General features: G+C 37.3%; 1 protein-coding gene and 1 pseudogene across 4 annotated transcripts in view; both read left to right on the top strand.

Annotated features, from left to right (window-relative positions):
- Positions 1-10,831, top strand: part of ZNF782 (zinc finger protein 782) — an 89,390-nt gene extending 78,559 nt beyond the window's left edge. For all 3 annotated transcript variants that reach the window (XM_086315565.1, XM_086315566.1, XM_086315567.1), the window contains exons 4-5: positions 1,723-1,818; positions 7,263-10,831. In XM_086315565.1, coding sequence (XP_086171691.1) covers positions 1,723-1,818; positions 7,263-9,133 — 1,967 coding nt within the window. In that variant the 3' untranslated portion in view covers positions 9,134-10,831. The remainder of the gene's footprint in view (positions 1-1,722; positions 1,819-7,262) is intronic.
- Positions 10,832-15,928: 5,097 nt separating this feature from the next.
- On the top strand, positions 15,929-16,396 carry LOC147367567 (small ribosomal subunit protein uS8 pseudogene; annotated as a pseudogene). Its single transcript, XR_015131932.1, has one exon. The product of XR_015131932.1 is annotated as a small ribosomal subunit protein uS8 pseudogene (transcript).
- The last annotated feature ends 359 nt before the right edge of the window (positions 16,397-16,755 follow it).

The raw sequence follows: 16,755 nt of genomic DNA, 5'->3' as shown, positions 1-16,755 counted from the left end.
CGACTTTCACTTTCACTTTGTTTTCAAAAATCTAACTTTTGCCCATTATTGCTTTTTCCATTCTCTCTTTGTTCCTTCTGAAATACTAGTTACCCATATTAGACAACTTTATCCCATAGGTCAGAGATAACTGTTTATTATTTTCTAGTCTTTATTCACTGTGGGTTTCTTCTTTCATAGTTTTTAACCTTAAAGTTATCCATTGTGCCTTTTGTCATTTAACCTTCCATATGTAGTGTGTGTGTGTGTGTGTGTGTGTGTGTGTGTGTATACTGTTATTAATCTTCTCCATTTTTTTTTGTTTCTTGTTTGGTTGATTTGTTTACTCATTTCAGATATTTTTCATATTGAGAATTCCAGTTAGGAACTTTTTTTTAATAAATTCTCTTATCATATTCTTGAACATATGGAGTATTTTTACTGTTTTAATGGCCTTGACTATTAATTTTATGTGTCGTTTCTTACTCTGTGGCTTACTGATTCATTTTTCTTCTTGATTACAATAATATATCCCTTTTATTCATATTAAGTAATTTTTTATCGAGGGCTAGATGTTACAGATTTTATGTTGTTAAGTGGTAGTTTTGCTGTATTGTCTGAAATCTTCTGGGCCCTTTCCTAGGATGAATTTAAATTACTTGGAATTACTTTAATCCTTTTAAGGTTTGCTTTAAGTTTTGTTATATTGGATTCAGAACTTATTTTACTCTCAGACTCATTTGGCCCCTCTACCAAGGCAATAAATGCCCTTCTGGTTACTGTATCCAATTGGCCATGGGTTAGGAAGTTTTATACCTCTCTGTGTGCTTTGTGAAATTTCAGCCTACGCTTTTCCACTGGTTTTTCCCCAACCTCAAGTGTTTTCCTTACATTTTCAAAAGTTAGTACTCAGGAGACCCTTCTGCAGATCAGACAAAGACTCTGTATCTTTCTTCTCTTGTATTTTCTCTTACAAATCCTATTTGTCATGACTTTCTTGAGGTCCAATTCTATTGCCTTAACTTAGTGAGTCCACCAAGCGGTTTTGGTGGCCTCTTTTTGTTTAGGGTTGAAAACTCTCTAAGCAATAAGCTTTGGTAATCACAGGGCTCACCTCATTTGTTTCTCTGTTCTCAAGTTTCACTGTCTGTACTGCCTGTTTTCTAAAGTCTAAAACCCATTTCATACACTTTGTATGGTTTGTTTAGATGTCTGATATGGAGGTGTGTGTGTGTGTTTGTGTGTGTGTGTGGTTGCTTCAGTCGTGTCCAACTCTGTGATCCCATGGACTGTAGCCCACCAGGCTCTTCAGTCCATGGGATTCTCCAGGCAAGAATAGTTGAGTGGATTACCATGCCCACCTAGGGATGTAACCCGCATTGCCTACATTAGCAGGCAGGTTCTTTACCACTAGCACCACCTGAGAAGCCCTCATGGAGAGGTAAATTGGTTCTTCTACTCCATTATGGCCGGCTATAGAGTCAGTCCTGATGAAATTTTGTTTAAGGAACAGACATTGACAATTTTAGAACTTAATGTTATTTAGGCTTGTGACTTATGGGTTTAAGAAGAGTGATCCTTTATAAGTATAAGAAAATGGTTTTTGCTATCATTCCCTCCACCAAAAAAAAATTCTAGCAAGCACCCTCAATGTGCCATTTCTGAAGCTGTACCTTTCTTCACATTCAGAAACAATGAAACCTATGCAGCTAACTCAAGTGCTAAAGTATTTCCCATTTACAGGGTACTGCTTTACAAAGCCAGAACTGATCTTCATGTTGGAACAAGGAGAAGATCCATGGTTATTAGAGAAAGAATTTATAAACAGAAGTTCCCCAGGTGAGTTACTGAATACTGGCAGAAGGCATCCAAGAAAATTAGATCCGAAGTGATCACCTAGATAGAAGTCAGCAGTTTGAAATGTTTTTTAGCACTCTCCTATTAGAGGTCTTTACATTTGAAATTTTAGAAATAATAAATCTAATAAAATGTGAGAAGGGGACAACTAAAAGCAATGGAATGTAAGCATGTTGATATTCTCATCTTTAGAAGATGGGAGCTAAGTATACCCTTTGAAACTGAAAAATTAAGTAATGGATGCATATTTAACAGTAAAAAGGTAAAAACTAAGAAAAGTTAATAAACTGAAATTGGGAGTAACAGAGCAGAAGAGAGAAATAAATTAATTTTATCATTATATAATAAATTACTAGATACAATCAAAATTAATAGATGATTAAGAAATTGTATAGTTAGAAAGGATAAAGACTAGAGCAAAGTGCAACCCTCCTAATTGTTAAAAGTTATTTACATTTGACAGACTAAAGAAAACAGACCTATTAGTAGAGAAGTTTCTTATAAATACTATATCAGGGTCCTCAGGATCATCATCAGGTTTATTAATTCACCTGGAGGACTCAGCACACAGGCATACTCGTAACTAAGATTTATACCATGAAATCATACAGAGCAAAATCAGTAAAGAGAACAGATGTATGGGGCAAAGTCAGTAGAAAACCAGTTATGACAACTCGTGTGAAATATCTACCTGGAAAGTTCATTTGCAATGAAGAGTCTGATGCTGGGAGGGATTGGGGGCAGGAGGAGAAGGGGACGACAGAGGATGAGATGGCTGGATGGCATCACTGACTCGATGGACGTGAGTCTGAGTGAACTCTGGGAGTTGGTGATGGACAGGGAGGCCTGGCGTGCTGCGATTCATGGGGTCGCGAAGAGTCGAACACGACTGAGCAACTGAACTGAACTGAACTGAACCCAGAGTTTTTACTGTAGGCACCCATATATCAAAATTCTAGGCTTTCTGATAGAAGCTAATTATTCAGCATAAATATATTTTTTGTACAAACAGTTTAAGCACATTGAGCCCCTCTTAGCAATTCTGGGAATCCTGGTAACCATCTTGAAATCTGAGTTCCCAAATGCTAGTTAAGGGCTCATCTTGTAAGCAGGCTTTTCTAAGGGTAACAGTCTAGGCCTGCTGTGTTAAAAATTTTCACCACAAAAGCTATGCAAACATACAACATAAAACAGAGGAAGACAAACATATCTGACATATCAACTCTCAATGTAAATGGATTAAATACACCTATTAAGAGAAAAGGCTATCATATTGTATCAAAGAAATTGTTCTTGCTTAGTCACTAAGTCATGTCTGACTCTTTCACGACCCCATGGACTGTAGCCCTCCAAGCTCCTCTGTCCATGGGATTTCCCAGGCAAGAATACTGGAGGGGGTTGCCATTTCATTAGCCAAGGGATCTTCCCAACCTAGGGATCGAATCCACGTCTCCTGTTTGGCAGGCAGATTCTTTACCACTGAGCCACTAGGGAAGCCCATCAAATAGTACATCTACAAAATAGTTCAGGAAGTTTGAAAATGCAGTCATGGATTATTAAGCCAGTAAACATAAAAGCAACTCAGTGTTTATTTATTTCAAAGTTCAGTTCAGGTCAAAAACAGGTGGAAAAAGGACATTTTGATACTGCTAAAGAAGATAATTTTTAAAGGATACAGAAAAGTTCAAAATATTAGTACACCAAATAAATTGTCATCAAGATTCATAAAACAAAAAACTGCAAGAGTTATAAGGAGAAACAGGAACTCATTAGAAGTAGTCAACCTTAATATCCCTCTCTAATTTTGTTTCACACCCTGTGGACTCTAGAATGTGTGTGTGTGTGTGTGTGTGTGTATGTGTTAGTTGCTCAGTCATGTCTGACTCTTTGCAACCCCATAGACTGCAGCCCACCAGGCCCCTCCGTCTATGGGATTCTCCAGGCAAGAACACTGGAGTGGGTTGCCATTTCCTTCTCCAAAAGGAACTATAGAAAGAAAGAAACTAAAGTTGCTCAGTCGTGTCTGACTCTTTGCAACCCCATAGACTGTAGCCTACCAGGCTCCTCCATCCATGGAATTTTCCAGGCAAGAGTACTGGAGTGGATTGCCATTTCCTTCTCCAGGACTCTAGAAGAGTGCTTGGCAAACTGTGGCCCACATGCCAAATCCTGCCTACTGATTGTTTTGGCAAAGAAACATTTATTGGAACACAGCAATATCCATTTGTTTACGTATTCAAGCTACAAGGCAGACTTGAATAGCTACAGTAGAGACTGAATAACCAGTAAAGCCTAAATCATTAACTCTATGGCCTTTCACAGAAAAAGTTTACCAACCTCTTATCTAGAAATATAAATAGCATATTTTATAAAGATGAATGTAGTATGTTCTGAAAACAAAGCTATGCAAACACGCTACATAACTATTCTTAAAGAATAAACTTCCTTTTAAATGACCTTAGAACATTGATAAAATGTAAAGGTGGCACCAGGTGGCGCTAACGGTAAAGAACCTCCTGCCAATGCAGGATGCATAAGAGAGGTAGTTTCAATCCCTGGGTGGGTAAGATCCCTTGGAGGAGGGCATGACAACCCATTCCAGTATTCTTGCCTGGAGAATCCCATGGACATAGGAGCTTGGTGGGCTACAGTCCATAGGGTCGCAAAGAGTCAGACACGACTGAAGTAACTTAGCAGTTATTTTAGGCAAATTCTACAAAGTAAAGACATTGTTATATAACACTATAAATTGCAGACAATATGAGAAAATTTTAAATTCTTCTATCTTAAAATTAATAATGAATATATATGTATATATCTTTAAAAATCTATTCTTCAAAGTTAAAATGGTACAATATGCAGAAATCTTTTTTAATGAAAAGCATGATTATTAGACCCTTTGAGCTGTAGACGGAGCAATGCTTAGAGGAAACCATTTTCACCTCATATACTTATTTTTAAAAGCAATAAAGTTTTAAAAGAAAACTAAGCAAGCTAAAAGATGCAATAAAGATAAAACATTATAGTTATAAGTCATTATAATTATACAGCCAAAAGGTGGTTCTTGGAATAAAAGCAAATAAAATAGCTAACCTCAGCTAGAAAAAGGGAAGAAAGTACTATTACTCATTTTAAATTTTGGCTCAGATTCCTACTTCTATCATATAATCTCAGAATATTTTAGTCTATACGTGATCTCTTACTTTTGTAAACTCTTAACCCATGTGATGGATGTGTCTAAAGAAAATGAGATTCTGTGCCAGATAGCATACAGTTACCAAGAGTTCCTTTCCTCACCTGGATTACAATCTCCCAAGAAGAATGGTCTCTGTTTTACTCTTCCTGCCTGGGCACTTTTCACATAATAAATATTATTTAATAGTATTGTAGGCTGATTCCACAGTCAGGTGGAGAGGTATTTCATATTGATTCACTCAGAAAACACTGTCCATGAATGTAAATATGCAAATTTCTGTGACTTTTGAATCATCAGGTATGGGTTGTTATTGCATCTGAGCCCTTATACGTGAAAGAACTCTAGGTAAATTTTAGACATGGAGCTTTTTATGTACCTCTAAATTTATAGAGGGATGCAAAAATATCACAGTGAAGGTTTTATTTTGGAAAAGTGAGGAAAGCTTCATAAAGCATAGCTATGGTGCTATAGATTAAAAGGTGAACTATTATTTTAGGTACAACCAAGAAAGAGAAAATGCTTCTCATTTATGGATTTTCCTTCAATTTTAAGATGCCTCTTGATTTTGGTGATGGGTATTTACTATAAAGTCACAGATATGGGTGCTTTTATCCCTTTATAAAGTGAATGATATACAGGTAGTAGCTTCTTTCAGGTTTTAAAATAAATGTTGCTTAAATTTGTGAGAAGGATGTTACAAACTTTGTTTTTTGTTGTTAAGATTTGGGAAAATAGTGTGCCCTACCTGAAGGGCACCTACGTTCTCAAGGGTTCTAAGGCTAGAATGGAGGATAATTTAGGGAAAGAATGTGAGTATGAAGTTATTGTTGGAAATGAACCACTTAATGAGGACTGATACGCTATCAAAAATTAGAGCAGAAAATAATGTGTACTAGACAGGAAACCTGGGTTCGACCCCTGGGTCAGGAAGATCCCCTGGAGGAGGAAATGGCAACCCACTCGAGTATTCTTGCCTGGGAAATTCCATGGACAGAGGAGCCTGGTGGACTATAGTCCATGGGCTTGCAAAAAATCAAACACAACTGAGTATGCATGCATGCTCATGCTAAGAGGATTGGTAGCAAGAACACATAATGAGCATATAGTTAGTGTAAAACTTTCTTTTCCTGAATTCCATCACTTTAATCTTTCATCTCTTGGTACCTAAGGTAGTATAACCAAAGCCTTCAAATATTTTTAGCATGGGCATGACATTTTTGCATGGAGTGTGGGTAACAAGAGGACAATAGCAGTCAAATGTTCATAGGAAATTTGTGGTAAATAAATATAAAAAAGGATACTTAAAAGATTTTTAGGGCCAACTTGAAACACAATCCTTAAGATCTTGCAGTGAATAAAAACTAGATATGTGGAAAAATAGATGGAAATTAAGGATTGGACAGGAGCAAGACTAGTCTGGAGGACATAAGTGAACAAATTAAAAAAAAGGAAAGTAAAGATTTGATGATTAAGAGGGATTCACTACTGAACAACCCTGATATAATACCAAGGCACTAGAACCAGGAAAGAGGGGTAACTCCAACATAGGCAGAAAAATTACTTTAACTCTCATCAGGTTTCTCACTTCCACCTATACACTTATGTTTCTGATTCTTTCTTTCAACGTAAGAAAGTTAGTGCCATGATTTTTGTTTGTTTGTTTGCCATACATGTAGCTTGCAGAATCTTAGTTCCCAGACCAGGGTGGAGCTCCAGTTGGAAACATACAGACTAGTGGTTTTCTTATCATTGTACTCTATGTTTCACTGTGAATATAGTCACTGGTGTGCTTCCCTAAGGCAAACTCTATCTCAGTAAAGCCACTAAAAGCAATTCTCCATTGATACATTTTGTTATGTACTTAGAGCAAAATCCTTGTCGAATTCATTCCAGTCTTTGTTTTCTCTGTTCCCAGGATTCAGCTCTCTTAAATATATTCTCTTTTCTTAATTGTTGCTTTCCTTTATATCCTCTTCTTTTTCCAGTTTTGAAAATTATGGTTTAAGTTACCAAAGATATGTGTAATTTCATTTCTAGATTGCTCTCTCTTTTTCCACTAGAAAAAGTTTTTAACAACAAAAGAAGAGAGAATATAAACTTGAAATTATTTTGGGGAAAGAAACTGAGCCAGACACCAAGGAGTCAAACACATAATGGGGCATAGGTATATAAATCTCATTTTATAAGTGTGTTAAGTATCATAAAATATTTTTAATTTTCTCATTTTTAGAAGAATTCCAACCTGATGAACTCTTAGAGGAGAGCCTAGAAAACCAAGGCAAACGTTTGAGGCAAGTTTTATTCATCAACAAATCATTGACTATGGAACAAGAAATATCAGGAAAACCATGTACTCTGGACATAAACATTTTTCCTGCAGAAACAATACCCTGTAAATTTGACACTACAGGGTCTACTTACTTGCTTCTTAGCTCACTGGCCCCACACTGTCAATATTCAAAAAAGACTTATGCGCCTAATGTATGTGAGAATTGGCTTTTCAGTATTAAGGACGGCAGAACTAATACTGGAGAGAATTCTTTTGTTTGTAGTAAAAATGTGAAAACCTTTGGACATAAAGACAAAGTTATCCAGCATCAGACAATTCAGACTTTGCAGCAAGCTTTTGAATATAATGAATGTAGAAAAGATTTTCTTGAAAAGACTGCCCTTGTTATGTCTAAGAGTACCCATCCAAAAATGAAACCTTATGAATTCAATAAATTTGGGGAAAACCAACATGAGAAATCAACCTTGATAGTTTCTCAGAGCAGTCATCCAGAGGAGAAGAGTCACTATGAGTTTAATAAATATGAATGTACTAAAAACAGAAATAATTTTAGTAGGATCACTCAAAAAACTGACATAGAAGGGAAATCTTTCAGCCAAAAATTACACACTAAAGAACAGGAAAAATTTTATATAGGGGTGAAATCCTTTGAATATGGAAAGAATTTCAGCCATAATTCAACCCTCCCAGTGCATCAGAGAATTCACACAATAGAACAAACCTATAACTATGGCACATGTACAGACACTTTGGGTTACCAGTCAGCTTGCAATGTGCATAAGAAAACTCAAATAATGTTGAAACCCTATGAGTGTAATGAATGTGGAAAATCCTGCAGTAAAACTTCATGCCTGATTCAGCCTCAGGAAAGTCACATGGAGGAGAAACCCTTTGAATGTCATCAATGTGGGAAAGCTTTCAGTGAGAAGTCACGTCTAAGAAAACATGAGAGAACTCACACCGGAGAGAAACCCTATAAATGCGACGGATGTGAGAAAGCTTTCAGTGCAAAGTCAGGACTAAGAATACATCAGAGAACTCACACAGGAGAGAAACCTTTTGAATGTAATGAATGTGGGAAATCTTTCAACTATAAATCAATTCTCATAGTACATCAAAGAATTCATACAGGAGAGAGACCCTTTGAATGTAATGAATGTGGAAAATCTTTCAGCCATATGTCAGGCCTAAGAAATCATCGGAGAACTCACACAGGTGAAAGACCATATAAATGTGATGAATGTGGGAAGGCTTTCAAACTGAAGTCAGGCCTAAGGAAACATCATAGAACTCATACAGGGGAGAAGCCCTATAAATGTAATCAGTGTGAGAAAGCATTTGGCCAGAAATCACAACTCAGAGGACATCATAGAATTCACACAGGGGAAAAACCCTATACATGTAATCATTGTGGGGAAGCATTTAGCCAGAAGTCAAACCTTAGAGTACATCACAGAACTCACACTGGGGAAAAACCCTATAAATGTGATGAGTGTGGAAAAACTTTCAGGCAGAAATCAAATCTTAGAGGACATCAGAGAACTCACACTGGGGAGAAACCCTATGGATGTAATGAATGTGCCAAATCTTTCAGTGAGAAGTCAGTCCTAAGAAAACATCAGAGAACTCATACAGGAGAGAAACCCTATAATTGTAATCACTGTGGTGAAGCTTTCAGCCAGAAATCAAACCTCAGAGTACATCAGAGAACTCACACTGGAGAGAAACCCTACAAATGTGATAAATGTGGAAAAACTTTCAGTCAAAAATCAAGCCTTAGAGAACATCAGAAAGCCCATACAGGGAAATAAAAATATAAATATAATGAAGATGGAAAAAGTCTGAGCTGAAAATAAAGTCTCACAATACAAAATACATATGAGAGAACTCCTAAGAATATAATAAAAACTTGGAAGTTCTTATGCAAGATACTAGTTTCACTCAACATCAGAAAACTTAACATGAGCAAATCTCTTGGAATATATTTTATATGGGCAGTTTCATCTTGAGTATAGTCCTCATTGTAGATCAGAGAATTCAATCCAGTAAAGAAACTAAAATAATACAAGAAATACTCTAGGCATTCAATCCTTAGAAAACTCACACTGCAGAAGAACTCTGGGAATATAATGAATATGTCATAACTTTGTCCCAGCAAATCAAAATTCACTCATCATCAGAGAAATCAAACAGTGAGAAAATTGGGAATGGAGTAAATGTGAGAACTGTTAGTCAAACACCAGTTTTTTCAATAAGCAGAAAATAACATAAAGGGTAGAGACCTTACAGTATATTAAAACAGACAAGAAAACAAGGTAATGGATGTGGGGAATCCTTCTACTATGTCCAACCTCTATTTGACTAACATAAGGGTAATAACTATATGACATATAATGACATATGTCATATGATATATGACATAATGATATATTCATTGTTCACCAATAACCATTTCCTCTTTTTCTAATGCCATACCTAGCTTAAATTTCTCAACCACTGTCATCCAACTTGAAATCCTATTTTTAACCTCTAGATAGTGAAATGTAGGGCTTAATGACAAGTCTTACTAAATACATCTCTCAAATTCTTAATGTTTTCTCCTGTCCCTTGTCAGAATGCAGTGGATATTACCCCCAGCAAAACCAAGGGGCTTATGCACAGAAGATGAAAGAGTACAAAATAGAAAGAAACAGGGCCAAAGAATAAATATTGAATGGAATTTTCTCCTGCATGTACACAGACATTTTGCTATGAGGAAATAGAATTGTTCTTTGCTGAGCTTCTGCAGGTTCGAGTATACTTAATACTGACATATACTCAAACCTATGAATATGATTTCTGTGGACATGTGAACTCAGTGAAGTATATCAGAAATATCACACAGGAAAAAACCCTGGCAAATCCTGAATGACCATAGCTTTTGTCCATATCTCTTCCTCATCAGTCAGGTGAGTATCAGGGGAAGATATCTAATATTACTGCATATATAGGTAATCCATTACCCAAAAAATGAGATCTCATTGAATATCTGATAATTGAGCTGCCAAAGCTCAATTTGAATATGTCAAAGCTTTTAATGAGTCATCAAAGTTTAATATCACTCAGAGTTTGTTATAAGGGAAAAATTTATCAGTTTGAGAAAGTTAATAATAGCCTTTATGTTAATCAAAACTGTTGTTTCTTGTGTAATATTAAGACATTTAATGAACTATAACAGTATTGGTTCATGGACTTTTACTAGAATAAGAAGATTTTTAAAAATAAGAAATAAATGGGTATAAGTTACACAGTGTTGAATATATGCGAATATTTTCTGAGTTTTCTGTTGTCTACATCAGTTTGTATGTGCATGCCACTTAAATGTTTGTTTTGTGTGTATCCTAGAACTCTACAGCATTGTAATAGAATTATGTACCCCTTATTTAGTAACTATTCTGATATTAATACATCATCTACATGTATACTAATAACAAATAAACCTTTCACAGGAAGTATCTGAAAATTCGAAATCCTATACCACATTTCTTTTCTCTTGTTGCCTCCTGACATGTGCATATAGGAAAGGCCATTTTTACTAAGCTGTCTTTTTTCAACAAAGACAAACCCTGTTTTCTGTGTACTTTTGTATTATCTCAGGGTCACTAATACAAATATTGTGTTGAAGCCTACACACATACAAATTTATGTAAATGTGTTTGTATCCTGCCTCTCTTCAATGTCACTGAATCCTTCCTCAGTTGTATCAAGTATACTGATAATCCATCCCTTAAAAGGTATTCTTCATTTGTTGGTTTTTTTTTATTTCCAGCATTTAAATTTTACTATAATTTCTCTCTCTTCTGAATTAACCTATCTGATCTTGAATGTTATTTAGCTTTTTTTACAATCATTTTATATGGTTTGTGGCATTCTCTGTCTCAGTTAAACAACTGCTTGAGTTCTTGTTTCTCCCTGCAGCTACCTAGCTCTCCAGACTTTGGACTCATTTTTTGCCCCATAATCTCAGATATCTGATGTAGTCAAAAAAAAGTTGTTAATTGAAACTCTTCCCAGCTATCTTCTTATTTAAGAATGGAAACAATGCTTTTTCCTGCTCTCTAATGATCTGAAATGTAACTGAGAGTTGTTAGTTGATTTTTGACATATGTTCCTGGGTAATTTGATATGGAAATGATGATAAAATAATTGGATATTCACATATTTCAAATGCACCTTGATATTTATACAATAATTAAAGTTTTATTCAAAATAGATTATAAACTTAAACAAAATAGCTAACAGTATAAAATTTCTGTTGGGAAACATAGAAACTGCTTTGAAGCATGGAGAGATTTTTAAGATGTAATACAAAGAATTGTGTGAGACATAAAAGCAAAAAAGATAAGCTGGAGTTTATTAAAATTTAAAGTGTTTGCTTTTCAAGATTTTATTTTGAAAACAAAAAATCACACATTGGGAGAAAATGTCTCTAATAGATGTATCTGTCAAAGTACTGAAATTCACAATATTCCATGTTCATAATGCAATAATTCCAGGCCAGAATACTGGAGTGGGTAGCCATTCCTTTCTCCAAGAGATCTTCCCACCCCAGGGATTGAACCCAGGTCTCCCACATTGCAAGTGGATTGTTTATCATCTGAGTCCACCAGAGAAGCCCAATAATACAAACAACTCAGTTTAAATTGGGAAAAAAGATAAGATTAAAACAGGTATTTCACAGCAGAAGATATATAGATAGCCAGTAAGTACTAGAAAAGATTCCAAAGCTTTAATCATCAGGAAAGTGTAAATTAAAACTATAATGCTATAATGTGATAGCATTAAAAATCCATTTGATAATTCCTTGTAAAAGTAATGCTGCTGCTGCTGCTGCTGCTAAGTCACTTCAGTCGTGTCCGACTCTGTGCGACCCCAAAGACGGCAGCCCACCAGGCTCCCCCATCCCTGGGATTCTCCAGGCAAGAACACAGGAGTGGGTTGCCATTTCCTTCTCCTATGCATGAAAGTGAAAAGTGAAAGTGAAGTTGCTCAGTCGTATCTGACTCCCAGCGACCCCATGGACTGAAGCCCACCAGGCTCCTCTGTCCATGGGATTCTCCAGGCAAGAGTACTGGAGTAGGGTGCCATTGCCTTCTCCAAAAGTAATGCTACCTTATCTAAAACCAACTATTTCAATTCTAGGTGTTTACGCCTAGCAAAACTTAAATTATTGTAAAAAATAAAATAATTTTTTAAAAAGAATTGTATTAAAATGTTCATAGAATCTTTATTTATACTATCCCCAAGTTAGAAAGAACCAAAATGTCCATCAGCAGATAGATGTATAGTCAGTGATGTTGCCTAACAATGGAATACCACTCAGTAGTGAAAATGAAGAACCTATTAATATTACACTAATACATGTAACAACATTAATAATAAGATCAGGCTGAGCAAAGGAAGCCAGGCACCAGAAATTAGAGCTGTATGATTCTATTTATGCAAAATTCTAGGAAAGACGTCTAATCTAGAGGGATAGGAAGCAGTCCATTGGTTGCCCTGGTGTGGGGTGAAGATTAATTTGGTAGGGGAACGAGGGAATGTTTTAATATGACAGGAAGTTCTATGCAGATTGTGATGGTATTTACAAAGGTATATAAATTTTCAAAACTCATCAGAAGGTATCAAAAATGCATGTTCATGTTAGTCGCTTAATCGTGTCCAACTGTTTGCAACTCCATGGACTGTAGCCTGCCAGACTCCTCTGTCCATGGAATTCTCCAGGGAAGAATACTGGAGGGGGTTGCCATACTCTCCTCCAGGGGATCTTCCTGACCCAGAGATCAAACCTCAGTCTCCAGCATTGCAGGCAGATTGTTTACCATCTGAGCCACATATTTATATAAATTACACATCAATATATCTGATTTTAAAGATTATAGAAGTGAATTTTGGATCTCCAGCATATTATGGGACTCAGATTCTGAATTCGTCACATGGTTCACTTGCTTTACTCCTTGTATATTTATTCCCTTCTCCCTCCCATGTGGCTGTGTGACCTTGGGCAAGGCAGTTCTCCTTTATATCCCTCAGTTTCCTCATTTGTTAGGGGTGCATAATGATGGTAATTACCTACAATGCTTCTTGAGGGCATTTTCTGAGTTAATCTATGTCAGTTATTTTAAACTATGCCTGGCACAGAGTAAATGAGCAATAAGTAATAACTAACCATTATCTTTTGAATTGTGGTGCTGGAGAAGACTCTTGAGAGTTCCTTGGACAGCAAAGAGATCAAACCAGTCACTGTGAAAGGAAATCAACCTTGAATATTCATTGGAAGGACTGATGCTGAAGCTCCAATACTTTGGCCTCCTAATATAAAGAGCTGACTCACTGGAAAAGACCCTGATGCTGGGAAAGATTGAGGGCAGGAGGAGAAGAGGGTGACAGAGGATGAGATGGTTGGATGGCATCATCAACTCAGTGGACATGAGTTTGAGTGAACTCCGGGGGACAGTGAAGGACAGTGAAGTCTGGTGTGCTGCAGTTCATGGGATAGCAAAGAGTCAGACTTGACTTAGCAACTGAACAACAGCAAACCATTACCTATTTTACTACTACTGTTAAAAACAGAGCTTAAAGCAAGATTTTAGCTGATATAATAAAAAATACACTAGGCCTAAAGGAGATTCAGCCTTGATATAGGTGGGAATTCCTCATATTCTTGAGGCATTACTTTTTATCTGATGATACAATTCCTGAAATTTTGGAAGCTTCAGACCTGTGCACTGGCCTATGTACCTCAGCCAAATTTCCAAGTGTCCAACTCCCAGGAAATTTCTTTTCCACAACAGCAGGAAAATCACCACCTGTCACTATCTCTCCCCTTCCCCCCAGAGCTTCTCTCTGATAGAAGTCTGAACTAAACTGGAATATTGTCACTTGGGTTCTCTGTTACAAGTTCTTGCATCCAGGGTAGGAGTTACACAGCAGATGTATAACTATTCTAGACAGAAGTCACGCTTTAAGATAGAACCAGCAATACACACACACACACACATCCTCTAATGGTCACTACTGCCCTGAGTCCTGTTTCCTTGCTATACTGAAGGTGATTCCATTAATGCCTTTTAGCACAGGAACTGCATCTTGAGTTCTCTTGTGTACAGAAGTCACTTCATGGTGACCTCTCTGACAAAAGATTTAGAGATCAGCAGGTGATTTGGCCCTAATCATGGGCAAAAGGCATGAAATTTTTCCTTCTTTACCAGAGCTTATGTCAGAACCTTAAAAAGACACCATTTCAAGTAGTAGATAGCCTCCTGCCAGGTTACAGAGTTTTGGGGGGCATGACTTGGGCCAGAGTTTGAGAACTCATCTTCAAGGTCAGTGGAGAATTTTGAGAAGGACCTTGAGATAAGATTGAGCTTGATGAGACAAATTTGGAGAGTAGAGTGACATATATACATGACCATGTATAAAACAGTTGGCTAGTGGGAACCTGCTATATAGCACAGGAAACTTCTTGGTGCTCTGTGATGACCTAGAGGGATGGGATGGGGAGGTGGGAGGGAGGTTCCCAAGGGAGGGGATGTATGTCACTTGGGTTGACATACAAAGCTGATTCACTTTGTTGTACATTAGAAATTAACAACATTGTAAAGCAACATACTCCAATAAAAAAGAAATTTTAATAGGAAAAAAATATTTAACTCAATTCTCAGAGGCCCCTCCATATTCCTAAGGGAAACTTAGAGTCATCAGTGGTGAAGGCATGACTATACCTGTAAATTCTTCAGCAGTGGGTGAGATGAAATCAAATGGAGTGATGAGACAAAGTGGTTTTTTACTTGATAGTATAACATTTTCATGTCAAAATTATTGGAACAGTGCAGAAACAAACTGTACTCAAAAGATACAGGAAAATAAGTATAGAAAGTTGTAGTGAAAAGATGCAGTCATATTTATGCATGCAACAGAAGCCACCAAGTTGCCATCAATTGTGCAACTTTATTCCCTGAACTAATGCTTTATATCCACATATTTTAAATGGAAGTGAGGGTTTGGGCCTTTATTTTTCAATGTACAGCATATGTTTTGGTGACTTATCCGTGGAAAAAGCAAACCCAATGTCTCATCTCTGCAGGAGGCTGAGCAATATCTTATCCTGAGTCTACAAGCCAAGTGTTTGTCCCATGGAAGCCCCTTTGTAGCTGGCAGCTCCTGGACATGAAGGTGACCTTTCTGGTACAGACAGCACAGATGCTGATGTCTCCAAATAGGCAAACCAGGTAGACTTCAGGGGCCTCCTGTAAAGCCCTACTAGTACCACACTGGAAATACAAGCCAGGCTACAAGGTTTGAGCAACTTCCCAGATCAAAATCTGTAATGGCTGTTGAGGATCAGAAGCCTCTGGGATTTCTAATTCTGCCTGATTTCACAGAGAACAATCCAGCTGAGGCAGGGGTGGTGGCACTGTCTTGCCACTGGTGCCAGGGGTTTTCAGGATGCTGGGGATCATGACAGGTGTTTTTTCTGGTCTGCTTGCTGTATGCTTCAGGCTGTCAAGCAATGTTTCCTATACATGTGCCTTTTCTGTGTAATCTTTAAGAGCAAAGAGTAGCTCTTTCCGCCATCTTTCCGTGCCGCCAGAATGGTGCGCATGAATGTCCTGGCCGATGCTCTCAAGAGTATCAACAATGCTGAAAAGAGAGGCAAATGCCAGGTCCTTATTAGGCCGTGCTCCAAAGTCATCATCAGGTTTCTAACAGTGATGATGAAGCATGGTTACATTGGCGAATTTGAAATCATTGATGATCACAGGGCTGGGAAAATTGTTGTGAACCTCACAGGCAGGCTAAATAAGTGTGGAGTGATCAGCCCTAGATTTGATGTGCAACTCAAAGATCTAGAAAAATGGCAGAATAACCTGCTCCCATCCCGTCAGTTTGGTTTCATTGTACTGACAACCTCAGCTGGCATCATGGACCATGAAGAAGCAAGACGAAAACATACAGGAGGGAAAATCCTTGGATTCTTTTTCTAGGGATGTAATACATACAAATAAAATGCCTCAGAGGGAAAAAAAAAAAAAGAGCAAAGAGTAGCCTCTGTGCATGAAAGAGTGCACGACAGCCGCTGACACGTACCATACTTAGCTCTGAACAACATCTGGGGAAGGCAGTGGCAACCCACTCCAGTACTCTTGCATGTGAAATCCCATGGACGGAAGAGCCTGGTAGGGTCTTTTTGGGATACAATGAAAACACTGCTTAAGGGGGAGTTTATAGCTAAATAATATGAAAAGATTGGAAAACTTCACTAAAGAGGCTAAGTCATGGGGTCTCAAAGAGTCTGACATGACTGAGCGACTTCACTTTCACTTTTCACTTTCGTGTATTGGAGAAGGAAATGGCAACCCACTCCAGTATTCTTGCTTGGAGAATCCCAGGG

The sequence above is a fragment of the Bos grunniens genome, chromosome 8 (genome assembly GCF_055505025.1).
Source record: "Bos grunniens cultivar Pamir isolate PY7600 chromosome 8, Bosgru_T2T1.0, whole genome shotgun sequence".
In the NCBI taxonomy this organism is placed as follows: domain Eukaryota; kingdom Metazoa; phylum Chordata; class Mammalia; order Artiodactyla; family Bovidae; genus Bos; species Bos grunniens.
This window is presented reverse-complemented; position numbering and strand designations above follow the sequence as displayed.